The following is a 15,240-nucleotide window of genomic DNA, read 5'->3' as shown; positions in this document are numbered from 1 at the left end:
TAGTAGCAAAATACAATTTACATCACAATTTTTATCCCTTGTATGAAGATCGACAATCCACTTCTGTGGAAAGTTTGATTTTTTTATTTTAATTTTTACCTGACGGATAACAGAATAGCTATGAAATTGTCCAGGGGAAGTAGTATTCCTAATTTTCCCTTTAAATTTGATCTACTCCTGCATTAAATAGCAAAGATTTAGAATACTCCTTTCATACAGCAGTCAGTTCTGCTGTACTACTCCTTCCTGTACATTATCTGTCTGGAGCAGAGAGCTCAAAGTATTAGTAATCTCACTCCCGCGCACCGTAACAGAGTGGTATCCATGGTAAACAGCGGGTTACTAGGGGCACACGCGCACTTAGTAACCCGATGTTTACCATAGTTACCAGCCTGCTCCTGCTTGCAGCAGGCTGGTAACGGGAGCAGGACATCGTGGAACGATTCTTTCCACGATATCGCTGCTCCCCTGATCGCTGGTGAGCCTGCCTGTTTGACAGCTCACCAGCGATGTATTAGCGATGCAGCAACGATCCCTGACAGGTCGTATCGTTGTCGGGATCGCTGCTGCATCGCTTAGTGTGACGGGGCCTTAAGGCTAGGCCAGGAGATGAGGGGTGTATACAGTGGCATGTAAAAGATTGGACACCCCTGGGTCAAATTACTGTTATTGTGAACAGTTAAGTAAGTTGAAGATGAAATGATCTCTAAAAAACCAAAAGTTTAATATGACAAATTTCTTTTGCATTTTGAGCAAAAAAAATAAAATAAAAAATCATTTTTTACATTTTAAAAATTACAAAAAGGAAAATGGGCTAATGCAAAAGTTTGGGCACCCTAGGAGATGTGCGTCCTCAGATAACTTTGACTAAGGTTTCAGACTTTAATTAGTCTGTTAGGGTTATGGCTGGTTCCCAGTCATAGTTTGGAAAGACCAGGTGATGCAAATTTTCCAGCTTAATAAAAACCCAGCCTCCTCTAACTTTGTGCCAAAAAACAGCAGCCATGGGATCTTCTAAGCAGCTGTCTAGCACTCTGAAAAAGGTGGAGGTCAACAAAGCAGGAGAAGGCTACAAGAAGATAGCAAAGTGTTTTCAAGTTGCCCTTTCCTCAGTTCTAACTGGCAGTTAGAAGGAACAGTGGAGGTCAAGATAATGTCTGGAAGACCAAGCAAAATTTCAGTAAGCAGCTCGTATGATTCCTGGAGAGGCAAATCAGAATCCCCGCTTGACTTCAAAAGACCTTCAAAAAGATTTAGCAGAATCGGAAGTTGTGGTACATTGTTCTACTGTTCTGTTCCCTTTTTTTCTGCACACATACCTTTGATTATTGTGGCCAGAGTTCTATTTTAACCTCATCTGTTCGCAGGACTTGTTTCCAAAATGCATCAGGCTTGTTTAGATGTTCTTTTGCATACTTCTGACACTGAATTTTATGGTGAGGACGCAGGAAAGGTTTTCCTCTGATGACTCTTCCTTGAAGGCCATATTTGTGCAGGTGTCAGGTTTTCAGGAAAAAAATCTCTCACTAACAATCAATCATGCTATGAGGTTGCATTGCAGCCAATGGCACAGGGAACATTTCACAGGCAGAGGGAAGAATGGATTCAATGAAATTTAAACAAATTTTTAATGCAAACTCCATGTGTAAAAAGCTGAAGTTGAAAATTATCCTAAACATACGTCAAAATCCACAATAGACTACCTGAAAAGGCGCAAGCTGAAGGTTTTACAATGGTCCTCACAGTCCCTTGATCTCAAAATCATTGAAAATCTGTGGCCAGACCTCAAAATAGCAGTGCATGCAAGGCGACCCAGGAATCTCACAGAACTGGAAGAATTTTTCAAGGAAGAATGGATGAAAATCCCTCAAACAAGAAGCACTCTTGGCAGGCTACAAAAAGCGTTTACAGGCTGTGATACTTGCAAAAGGGGGTGCTACTAGGTACAAACCATGCAGGGTGCTTAACCTTTTGCATGGGCCCATTTTCCTTTTTGTAATAATATAATATAATATACACATACAAAAACAACATACCCACCTTTCTTCCCTGTGCTCCAGCGCTGCTGTGTCCTGTTCTACTGGTGGCCGGGGGAGGACTGCGGCGCCGGAGTACTCGCATGCCCATACCGCGCTGTCCGGCGCCATTTTGCTGAAGAGACACTGCAAATGTGTCTTCAGTAAAATGGCGCCGGATAGCGCTATGCGCAAGCGCTGATTCCGACGTCTTCACTCCTGCCCCGGTCTCCAGTGAGAAGAGAGGCGCCGCGGCAACGCTCCTCCCGGTCAGGTAAGCATGCAAGTATTGAGCCGGAGATCGCGGTATGAATTCAGTGTCTACGCATACCGCGATCTCCAGCGCCATACACACTCCTCTTACCTGTAACGGCTCCATGCGTTTTTCTGTCTGGAGCCAGACTGCGCAGGCGTGTTGCGCTTGTATCGTTCTCTCTCTCTCTCTCTATCTATCTTTTTTGTCTAAAATATAAAGGAAATATATCATCTTTAACTTTAGACCTTTTAGAGATCATTTCATCTTCAACTTGGTTTACTGCTCACAATCAATGGGTCTGTGCACATGCCAGTGAGTTCAGGGCTGTGGAGTCGGAGTAGTGGAGTCGGAGTTAGTTTTGGTTGGAGTTGGAGTCGGTAGAAATGTACCGACTCCAGCTTTAAATAAAATGTATTAATATTTCATAATTGAACTTTCATATGAATTTTATAAATGTTTCCGCATAGAAGAAGAGTTATCCCCATCAAAGAACACAGCCAGTACATTTCAGCAGAATTTTTCATGTGCACTAAAAGAAATTGAGAAATTTGACCGTTCATCAAAAATAACAGTGCAACAAGCGATTCCTCTGTATCCTGACATTGCCAGAGATGTTGCCCGAGTGGTTACTGCTTTGCCACCAACCCAAGTTAGTGTAGAGAGGTTGTTCTCTGCTCTCAAAATAATTAGATCAGATTTGAGGGCATCCATGAAGGAGGATCTGGCAGAGGCAATACTTTTTCTGAGGACAAATTTATAGATTTCTTCTTATTAACTGCATAAGTGTTTATTGCATATTTACTTACAAGAGTTTAGAAAAGTTTATAAAAGTTATTTGCTATATTCTAATTGTATTCTAATAAATATAGTTTTTGCTCTAAGTGGTCTGATTACTTATATGATGGTGAGAAACTGAATAAGCACGATGTTAATATTTTACAACAGTAAATTTATTGTTACGAATTGGCCATTTATGAAGGAGTCGGAGACGGAGCCGGAGTCTGAGTCGGAACCTGATAAAATCCAGGAGTCGGAGTCACAACTGTGGCTTACCGACTCCACAGCCCTGAGTGTGTTTTCACGGATCGTGTGTCCGTGTGCTCCATACATGGACTTGTCCGTTTTTTTACGGATGCATGGTACACAAAACGTACCACATAGATGACATCCGTGTGTCATCCATGTGACACGCATCGCTGGGGCAGCTCATTCTCCCCGGTTCCTCGGTCAGCGGTCGCATGGATACAGTGGGGGACATCCCCGGCCAGGAGTATAAGGATTTCATTATTTTCTTCTTATTTTTACACAGGGACACTGAGGGAGCAGACTACTACCCTCACCATTGTTCCTGCTGGTGCTGATCACAGCGCCGGCAGGGAACCATGATGAGGGCAGTGTTCGGCACCGGCGCTTACGAACAGCGCTAACTGTAGCGCTGATTCCAAGGCAACTGTACGTGTGATCCTGATGCATCCGTGTGCCGCAATACGTAAAACACACATGGACACAAATCTCCGGTACCAAAAATATACGGACATGTGAAACTGACATAACAGTAATTTTGACCAGGGGTGCCCAAACTTTTACATGCCACTGTAATTAGGTCTCACACACTGAGAAATCGGCTCTAAGCTAAGATGGGGGAGTGTTCTTTCATTTCAGTGTTGCTGCCTGCTTATGATTGTTCAGCATCATACAGGAAGAAGTAGTACACCGCCCCAGTGAAAACTACCACCACCCACTTGGAGAGGCAAAATTAAAAAACACCATGCTGCCACAATTACATCCTGTGTCCAGTTCAACATGAAAGATTTTGTGAAAGGTCCTCTTTAATCAGGTCATCTACATGGGTACAGAAATTACAGTATCTTGGCAACATATCCAAGTCCTTTGTGCTGCAGAAAAAATAATGAAAAATGTATAAAAAGAAGAAGGAATGAATAAGTATCCTTATGTCATAATTACAAGAAAATTAAAGTGAGCACCAATCGACTTGCTATATTAGGGTACGTGCCCACAGTCAGGAGCCACCCGAGTCTCCGACGCAGCGAAATAGCCGCGTGGCTTCAGCCCTCATTATGCAAATGAGCAGCGCCATTTTTTTCACATGCAGACTTTCCTCACAGATGTTTAGACTATGAAAGTCCACATGCGGACCCGCAAGAAAAATTAACATGCTGAGGGTCTGAAAGACGCGGCGCAGAAACGCTTAAAAAACGCATGGTAGAAGGCCTGCCATGTTCCCCAATGATAATTCACATGTGCTGTGCACATGCTGCGGAAATTTCCGCTGCGAGGTATCATTGCGGAAAAAAAGCAGCACTACCAATTATTTTGCGGAAGAGCTGCGTTTTCACCGCCATTGACTTGCATTGGAACGCATGGAATCCGCATCACTGCATCTGTAGATGCGAAATCCATGCGTTCCAATGTGCGGATGGTACCCGGGTCTGGAGAAGAGGAGACTCGCCTCCGGACCTGGGTACCATAGAACCTGTAAAGAAAAGAATAAAATACAAAATATACATTATACTTACCTTCTGATGGCCCGAGGTGTGCTTGTCTTCGCTTGGCGGCAGATCGCGGTGGACTGAAGGACGTGCGCTGACGTCATTTAGCCATGTGACGGCAGGTCCTTCAGCGTAGTGTACCGCGAGCTGCTAGCAAGCCAGGACAGTCGAAGCAAGACTGCGGGGGCCATCAGAAGGTAAGCATAGATATTTTTTTTTTACCATTCTTTACGGTCACACTATATAAATCCATGCCGTTTGCATGGATTTATATAGTGTGATCAAGTTGTCAAGCACTTTCCAAGTGATGCTAAAATCGCTTGGAAAGCGCTTGTCAACCCGCATGCGAAAATGCATGTGAAGACCGCTTCACATCCGCATGTCCCTGGCAGGAAAAACGCATGTACAATCCGCATGCGTTTTTTCTGCCAGGGAGATGCAGAAACGCTCAGGAAAAAATCCGGAGCATTTCTGCATCGTGGGCACGTAGACTAAATGTGGTCTTGTAAGCTTTAAGTAGGTGCCCCTCACCTTTGCAGTATTGTTTAATCATTTCTTCAGCTTACATCTTATTCTACTCATTTGTTACTTTAATTACATAGCATAATAGCATATACTGGTATTGCGTTACCAAAAACTATTTGTACCTACTGGAGGGGCAGGGAGTGTAGAGCATATACAGTTATATGAAAAAGTTTGGGCACCCCTATTAATCTTAAGCTTAATGTTTTATAAAAATTGGTGTTTTTGCAACAGCTATTTCAGTTTGATATATGTAAGAACTGTTGGACACAGTAATGTTTCTGCCTTGAAATGAGGTTTATTGTACTAACAGAAAATGTGCAATCTGCATTCAAACAAAATTTGACAGGTGCATAAGTATGGGCACCTCACCATAAAATTGACATTAATATTTAGTAGATCCTCCTTTTGCAAAAATAACAGCCTCTAGTCACTTCCTGTAGCTTTTAATGAGTTCCTGGATGAAGGTATTTTTGACCATTCCTCTTTACAAAACAATTACAGTTCAGTTAAGTTTGAAGGTCGCCGAGAATGGACAGCCCTCTTCAAATGATCCCACAGATGTTCAATGATATTCAGGTCTGGGGACTGGGACGGCCATTCCAGAACATTGTAATTGTTCCTCTGCATGAATGCCTGAGTAGATTTGGAGCGGTGTTTTGGATCACTGTCTTGCTGAAAGATCCATCCCCTGTGTAACTTCAACTTTGTCACGGATTCTTGAACATTATTGTCAAGAATCTGCTGATACTGAGTGGAATCCATGAGTCCCTCAACTTTAACAAGATTCCCGGTGCCGGCATTGGCCACACAGCCCCAAAGAATGATGGAACCTCCACCAAATTTTACTGTGGGTAGCAAGTGTTTTTCTTGGAATGCTGTGTTTTTTTGGCGCCATGCATAACGCCTTTTTGTATGACCAAACAACTCAATCTTGGTTTCATCAGTCCACAGGACCTTCTTCCAAAAAGAAATTGGCTTCTCCAAATGTGCTTTTGCATACCTCAGCCGACTCTGTTTGTGGCGCGCTTGCAGAAACGGCTTCTTTCGCATCACTCTCCCATACAGCTTCTCCTTGTGCAAAGTGCGTTGTATAGTTGACCGATGCACAGTAACACCATCTGCAGCAAGTTGATGCTGCAGCTCTCTGGAGGTGGTCTGAGGATTGTCCTTGACTGATCTCACCATTCTTCTTCTCTGCCTTTCTGATGTTTTTCTTGGCCTGCCACTTCTGGCCTTAACAAGAACTGTCCCTGTGTTCTTCCATTTCCTTACTATGTTCCTCACAGTGGAAACTGACAGGTTAAATCTCTGAGACAGCTTTTTGTATCCTTCCCCTGAACAACTATGTTGAATAATCTTTGTTTTCAGATCATTTGACAGTTGTTTTGAGGAGCCCATGATGCCACTCTTCAGAGGAGATTCAAACAGGAGAACAACTTGCAAGTGGCCACTTTAAGTAGCTTTTCTCATGATTGCATACAACTGGCTATGAAGTTCAAAGCTCAATGAGGTTACAAAACCAAAAAAAGTGCTTTAGTAAGTCAGTAAAAAGTAGGTAGGAGTATTTAAAACAAGAAAATGATAAGGGTGCCCATACTTCTGCACCTGTCAAATTTTGTTTGAATGCAGATTGCACATTTTCTGTTAGTACAATAAACCTCATTTCAAGGCAGAAACATTACTGTGTCCAACAGTTATTACATATATCAAACTGAAATAGCTGTTGCAAAAACAACAATTTTTATAAAACATTAAGCTTAAGATTAATAGGGGTGCCCAAACTTTTTCATATAACTGTACATGAAGGAGCCAACTAGTGAATTAGCAAGCTGGTAAATCCTCAGAGTTCTACTTCTTCCTTTGTGAACAGCATAGCGGATATTTTCCCCAGCGAGCAGAGCACTCAATGTATTATACTCAAAGTACTCCATTAGTCAGGGGATGGACTTGATAAGTCCTGTCCAGCTTCTATGTGCAGCACAGCCATCTCACAATGGAACCTGTGCTGGTAATCCACACGGGTGACCAATGTGACACTATTGTTGCCAGTGATTGGCTGCAGTGTTCATGCACAGTCTGTTAGGAGATTCAATTTTCCATGAAACTTATAATATGACAAATAATAGCTAACTTAAAACATAGGAAGAATATATGTCTAATTTGATGCCAAAGAAAAGTGGGGTAGTCATATTTTAGTTTTCAAAAGGTGTTTTGAAAAATTAAAGCATAGATCTGATAAGTGTGCACAGCACTGAAACAAGCTAGACACCATCTGTAATGGAAGTGTATAAGAAAAAAGGTCTGCCTTCAATCTAAATAAAAGTCAATATAAATTTAGGCTAAGTGCCCATGATGCAGAAATGCTGCATATTTTTAACCGCTTCTCCTTGGCAGAAAAAAAGCATGCAGATTTTACATGCATTTTTCCTACCAGGTAGAAGTGTTTGTCAAGCGTTTTTCACATGCATTTCCTGAGAAGACCGGGGGTCATCAGAAGATGTAAGTATAATATTTTTTATTTTAAATTCTTTTTTATACAGGTACTATGGTACCTGGGTCTAGAGGAGAGTCTAAACTTCTCCAAACTCTGGTACCATCCGCACATTGAACAGTATGATATCCGCAAGTACAGATCCAGTGATGCGGATGTCACGCGGTCCAATGTAAGTCCATAGCGGCGATTACGCTGCGTGTCCGCAAAATTAATGGACATGTTGCGTATTTTTCCGCAATGATAATCTGCGGCGGAAATTTCCGCAACATGTGCACAGCATATGCGGATTATCATTTGGGACCATGGGGCACGTATTACCAAGAGTTGCACCTATTGCCACACACTGTTTCTGCATACCTCACCTCCATCACTGGAGATTGCAGAGAATGGTGCCTGCGGGCAAGTCAGTGCTGGCAACAGAAGCTCAGGCAAGCCAGCACCGTCAACCAGCGAGGGATGTGGGGCATGCAAAACCAATGGGCACAAAGGTGAACTTTGCTTTTTTGCCACGCCAAGAGTGCACTGCGCATTCTAATTAGCATATCTAATTCAAGTTCAATTTCTTCAGAATGGAGGCAGCAATTAGAACTATAAAAAGGTGTGATTTTTATAGGTACAGTGAAAATCTTCAGTAGGGGAGGCAGGTCACTCAGACAACCATGACCCGTCATTAACAAAAACCTGCTGACAGATTCCCTTTATCTAATCTGAAGACAGGGTGAGAGGCTGACACAGAATTCAGGGATGTGTCAGTTGTCAGTGCCGTTTACTAACTGTTAAGGATTTATCACTAAGAGATTAAAGAGGTTGTCCACTACTTCATCATTGAGAACTTATTCTTAGGATAGGTCATCAATGTCTGATTGGTCAATGTCCGACACCCAGCACCCCCGTCGATCAGCTGTTATCGGTGTAGGCGGCCACCGACCAGAAATACTCACTTGCGGAGCTGGCAGTCTTGTAATCGTAGCCTAGGCTATTCAAATCAATAGGAGGCCGATGTGTACTACCCTGTGGAAGCCACTATCAAAATACAGCCAGCTCCGCAAGTGAGTGCTTCCAGCCGGCAGCCTCCACTGATAACAGCTGATAGGTGGGGGTGCCGTGTGTCAGACCCAGACCAATCAGACATTGATGACCTATCCTAAGGATAGGTCATCAATGCTAAAGTAGTGGACAACCTCTAACATTGCTGGAATAGTCCAGCAATGCCCCCTCCTGTGATTAGCACCTCACTATCTATGGACTTTGTACACAGAGAGCCTGGATATGGGTGGGGTTAGCTTTCTCGGCTCTGCTTCATTCTAAAAGTTCTGATTGTGTCAGAATTGCTGCACCCAGTACTCTGTGTGATAAATCATTGGATTCAGCTTATCTTTGCCTACATTAGGGTAAGTCCACTAGTTAAGTATCTCTTGGCAGGAAAAATGCAGTGACAAAAATTAAAGTTTTTGATGCATTTTTGACACATTTATTTTCCCCCTTCATTAGTATGGGCCTGTGTCAAATATGGCAGATTTGTCACAAACCAAAAGGGTTTCCTCATTCCAGCAAAGTGAATGAGATTCCTGAAATCTGCCCACATTGCTTATGTTTAACTTGCAGATTTTAATCTGCAGCATGTCAATTCTTTCAGTGTTTTTGCTGCAGATTTCACTCCTACTAATGAGTGGGGAAAAATCAGCACAAAAAAACATATCAAAAAGCAGAAAAAACATGCGTTTTTCCTGCCAAGAAATACAGAAACTGTGCAGAAATTTCTGAACTAAATACTTAATATGTGCACATACCCCATCACTGCTCTCAGATGAGGTACCAAAAATACAGTGACAGATTCCCTTTAATAAACTGAATACAATTTTCCATGCACTATTTTGTTACACTTGTAAGAAAAGCATAGATCAACTCTTTACAGAAAAAAAAAAAAAGTTATGGCTGTAGGCCAGCAAGCACATAGTATGGCTAATTCAGAAAATATAAATTCAACCACTAGGGTATGCATGCACTTAAAATACATGCATTTCTGTTGCAGATTTTTACCTAATCATTAGTATGGATGAAATCGGCAGCAAAAATACTGCAAGAATTGACATGCTATAGATCTAAATCTGTTGCAAATCTGTATGGAAAAAATAAGCAACATGCACATGAGACTTCAGGAATCTCATTCACTTTGCTAGGACTAGGAAATCCTTCAGCTTTTGTGACAAAACTGTAGAAAAAAAAATGTGAAAAACAACATGTGCACATACCCTCAGGCTTGTTTCATACAGTGTTTTTGCTCATGTTTGTTGGTGGGCACATATGTCCGAATTCAGTTTTTCAGGGGGGGGGGGGGGGGGGATTCGGACACAAGTCCCGACTGGACCAATTAACATGGGCAAAAACGCTGTAGGAAAGGAGCCTCAGGCTATGTTCACTCGTAGCATTTTGCAGCTTTTTTTCCAGACTTTATGCAAATTAAAAGCTGCTTTTTACAGAACCAGCAAAAGCAATGAGATTTCAGAAATGTCATGCACACACTTGCTTTTTCCCTCACTGAATTTGAAAGCTGCACAGTTTTTTTAAATCTGCAGCATGTCAACTCTTTCAGCATTTTTATGAATACCACTTAACAGTCTAGGCTAGTAACTAGGAAGTGCAGACATATGCCAATACATTATTCTTTCAAGCATATGTACACAGGTATCAGTATTCATCATGACATATAAAACACAAATGAATACATTAAATCCTGTCATCAGGATTTTATACCCCAAACAAATGAGATGTATGTAAAAGGTGAGCCCCAGACAGTAGAAAGGAATAAAATGCCACTGTGTGCCCCTTTATAGGGGACACTCAAGGTACATAATAACCATCAAAGTAAAAGCCATCTAGACTTTCTCCTATAAAGTAATCTTCCCTATGTGCCCCAAAAAGATGCAGAAACAAAAAGTTATAATAGGCAGTAACAATAATAATAGACACGCATTTCGCTTTACTTCTTCCAGCGGCGAAAACGTGCGTCATGGTGTTAAGTCCTCAGCATCAACTACCAGCACTTTGATTTTAGGTAAAGTACATTTTCTCTACTGTTCCTTTAGCTGTAGATATATTCATTATAGGGACTTATACTTAGAACTCTGCTTTATTGTTTTGGTCTTAAGTACCAGTGTACAACCTAGATAACCAAGTATATTGAGGCTAATATTGTGCATGGTCTATTATTGTTACCGCCTATTATAACTTTTTGTTGTTGCATTTCTTCTTGGCATGTGGCACTTTATTCTAATTTTTATTACGGTTTATTAATATAGATTTTATTTGATACAATGCCCTCTTTAAACGCTTCTTGACCAGAGTTTAACTTCAATGGTCATTATGTGTTCCAAGGCAGGAAGGAGCGAATAAAGACTGCGGGGGCCATCGGAAGGCAAGTATTGATTTATTTTTTACCATTCTTTCGGTCACACTATATAAATCCAGGCCGTTTGCATGGATTAATATAGTGTGACCAAGTTGTCATGCACTTTCCAAGTGATACTAAAAATCGCTTGGAAAGAGCTGGTCAACCCGCATGCGGAAATGCATGTGAAGAACACTTCACATAAGAAGGTCCCTGGCAGGAAAAACGCATGTACAATCCGCATGTGTTTTTTCTACCAGGGAGATGCAGAAACGCTCAGGAAAAAATCCTGAGCATTTCTGCATCGTGGGCACATAGCCTAAATGTTTTATTGACATGAAATTCTCACCAGATGTAGGTAACAACCTATCCAATCCACACAGGCAAAAAAAAATCAAATCATAGTTGTCCATAAATTAAGTTATGTTTAATAATGAGAAATGACAGGGAAAACGTATTGAACATGCTTACTGAAGTTAATTTAATAGTTTGGACAAAAGCCTTTTCAAGATGTCTCCTGTATGGAGAAACTAGTCTCATGCAGTGCTCAGGTGTGATTCAGGCCCATTTTTCCACACAAACACTCTTCAAATCCTGAAGGTTCTGTGGGCTGCTATTATCAGCTCTGAGCTTTACTTCCTTCCATAAGTTTTCTATTGGATTCAGGTCAGGTGATTGGCTCCGCTATTCTAGAGGCTTTATTTTCACTCTGAAACCAATTGAGAGTTTCCTTGGCTGTGTGTTTGGGATCATTTCGTTGCTGAAATGTCCATCCTCGTTTTATCTTCATCATCCTGGTAGATAGCAGCAGATATTTATCAAGAATATCTTTATACATTTTTGTCCATTCATCTTTACTTCAATGATCTGACATTTGCCAGTGCCATATGCTGAAAAACAGGGCCACACCATGATTTCCCAACCTCCAAACTTCATTGTTCGTATAGTGTTTTTGGGGTGACATGCAGTGTCTTTTGGCCTCCAAACATGGTATGTATTATGGCATTAAGTGTTCAATTTTGGTCTCATATGACCAGACTATAATCTTCCAGTACTTCACAGGCTTGTCTAAATATTAAGCAAACTATAAACGCACTTCAATATGCTTTTTGTCCAGCAATGGAGTCTTGCGTGGTGACCGTACTTAGTCTTCTTTGAAACAATTGTACCTGCTGTTTCCAGGTCTTTCTGTAGCTCTCCACAGGTGGTCCTAGACTCTTGGACAACTGTTCTGATCATTCTGTTCATCTGAAATCTTGCAGGGAGCACCTGGTCGTGCCGTTTATGATGAAATGTGGTGATATGGTGATGTTATAGCCACTTCCAGATTATGGCCCCAACAGTGCTCAATGGAATGTTCAGTAGTTTAAAAATTCTTCAGTAACCAATGCCATCAGCATGTTTTGAGGACTTGCGACAGTTCACTGGTTTTACCTATCATGAAATATTTTTTTGAGTGGCACCTAGGTAATGAGACATCTTTTTAGAGGCCATCAGTTGAACCAGCTGATATTTTTTTCACTAAGTGGCAAGATTGTTTCCTGATTACTGATAGATTGCAGCTGGTGTCATAACTTTCCATGGCTTTTTACAACTTTCTTTCTTCAGGTGTTTAATACTTTTTCCCTGTGTTATTCCTCATTATTACACATAATGAAACTATAGATGTCCATAAATTAAATTATTTTTGCCTCTGTGGACTGATGGGTTGCTACAGACATCTGTTGAGAATTTCATGTCAATAGCACTTTTAGAAATATTATATATATATATATATATATATACACATATACACACACAACCCCTGGCAAAAATTATGGAATCACAGGGCTTGGAGGATGTTCATTCAGTTGTTTAGTGTTGTTGAAAAAAAGCAGATCACAGACATGGCACAAAACTCAAGTCATTTCAAATGGCAACTTTAGGGCTTTAAGAAACACTAAAAGAAATCAAGATTAAAAATGTAAGTAAGGGTAATTTTTTTCAGACCAAGCAGAGGGAAAAAAATATGGAATCACTCAATTCTAAGGAAAAAATTATGGAATCACCCTGTAAATTTTCATTTCCAAAACTAACACCTGCATCAAATTAGATCTGCTCGTTCCTCTGCTTCTAAAAAAGAGTGATCACACCTTGGAGAGCTGTTGCACCAAGTCGACTGACATGAATCATGGCTCCAACACGAGAGATGTCAATTAAAACAAAGGAGAGGATTATCAAACTCTTAAAAGAAGGTAAATCATCATGCAATGTTGCAAAAGATGTTGGTTGTTCACAGTCAGCTGTGTCTAAAATCTGGACCAAATACAAACAACATGGGAAGGTTGTTAAAGGCAAACATACTGGTAGACCAAGGAAGACATCAAAGCGTCAAGACCGGAAACTTAAAGCAATATGTCTCCAAAACTGTAAATGCACAACAAAACAAATGAGGAACGAATGGGAGGAAATGGTCTATGTCTGTGACCGAACTGTAAGAAACCGCCTAAAGGAAATGGGATTTACATACATAAATGCTAAACATAAGCCATCATTAACACCTAAACAGAAAAAAACAAGGTTACAATGGGCTAAGGAAAAGCAATGGACTGTGGATGACTGGATGAAAGTCATTCAGTGATGAACCGTAAATCTGCATCGGGCAAGGTGATGATGCTGGAACTTTTGTTTGGTGCCGTTCCAATGAGATTTATAAATATGACTGCATGAAGAGAACATGCAAATTTCCACAGTCATTGATAATATGGGGCTGAATGTCAGGTAAAGGCACTGGGGAGATGGCTGTCATTACATCTTCAATAAATGCCCAAGTTTACATTGATATTTTGGACAGTTTTCTTATCCAATCAATTGAAAGGATGTTTGGGGATGATGACATCATTTTTCAAGATGAGAATGCATCCTGCTATAGAGCAAAAACTGAAAACATTCCTTGAAAGAAGACCCATAAGGTCAATGTCATGGCCTGCAAATAGTTCGGATCTCAATCCAATTGAAAATCTTTGGTGGAAGTTAAAGAAAATGGTCCATGACAAGGCTCCAACCTGCAAAGCTGATCTGGCAACAGCAATCAGAGAAAGTTGGATCCAGATTGATGAAGAGTACTGTTTGTCACTCATTAAGTCCATGTCTCAGAGACTGCAAGCTGTTATTAAAGCCAGAGGTGGTGCAACAAAATACTAGTGATGTATTGGAGTGTTCTTTTGTGTGTTTGTTTTTCATGATTCCATAATTTTTTCCTCAGAATTGAGTGATTCCATAATTTTTCCCTCTGCTTGGTCTGAAAAAAATTACCCTTACTGAGTACCACATTTTTTTTCTCTTGATTTCTTTTAGTGTTTCTTAAAGCCCTAAAGTTGCTATTTGAAATGACTTTAGTTTTGTGCCATGTCTGTGATCTGCTTTTTTTCAACAACATTAAACAACTGAATGAACATCCTCAAAGCCCGGTGACTCCATAATTTTTGCCAGGGGTTGTATATACACATACATACACACACATATATATTTATATATCTCCAGAATAACAGCAGCACGGCCTGTATAGGTACAAATGTGCCTCAAAGAAACCGCCAAAGCTTCCTATCAAAGATATATAATTCCAGAAAACGAGACTGCACATCTTTAAGTGAACTGGTCACCAGAAATAACGCTATTGACCTGCAGATATGCGGTTAATAGCGTTCTTTTGATGCCCAGCCCCTGAACGCAGCGGGAAGTGAATTGAACTTTATTCTCGCCGCCAGCATTCAGTTTTAGTCATGGGGGCGCCGTGGGTTCAGTCATCGCTCTGAGAATAGCAAGGGGCTGTTGTAACTGCTACCCCGGCCCTGACTGACAGCTGAGCCCCAATGCAGAGGGAGTGTCAGTCAGTGCGGATGGCTTGCCTACATCTGCAATCTGCATTCTCAGAGCGATGACTGAACTTGCGGCACTCCCGACTCCATGACTGAAACCTCATGCTGATGGGGAGAATAAAGTTAATTTTGTCCCAGCTGCATTTGGCTGCGTGCAGGCGTCGGGCAGCATAATAATGCTGTAACCTGCAGATT

At 41.1% G+C, this 15,240-nt stretch overlaps 1 protein-coding gene across 13 annotated transcripts in view; it reads right to left on the bottom strand.

The window, feature by feature from the left end:
* Positions 1-15,240, bottom strand: part of RBFOX2 (RNA binding fox-1 homolog 2) — a 431,053-nt gene that overhangs the window by 12,719 nt on the left and 403,094 nt on the right. For 10 of the 13 annotated variants that reach the window (XM_073644115.1, XM_073644117.1, XM_073644109.1 and 7 more), the window contains one exon: positions 2,380-2,477. The exons of 2 other annotated variants lie outside the window; for them this stretch is intronic. In XM_073644115.1, coding sequence (XP_073500216.1) covers positions 2,380-2,477 — 98 coding nt within the window. Of the gene's footprint in view, positions 1-2,379; positions 2,478-15,240 lie in introns of those variants that run through there. One more of the 13 variants, XM_073644121.1, reaches the window with a different exon arrangement.

This window comes from Phyllobates terribilis, unplaced genomic scaffold (genome assembly GCF_046119375.1).
Source record: "Phyllobates terribilis strain yellow unplaced genomic scaffold, ASM4611937v1 Scaffold_8__6_contigs__length_399053987, whole genome shotgun sequence".
Lineage (NCBI taxonomy): Eukaryota > Metazoa > Chordata > Amphibia > Anura > Dendrobatidae > Phyllobates > Phyllobates terribilis.
Note: the sequence above shows the minus strand (reverse complement) of the source record. Positions and strands in the feature narration are given on the sequence as shown.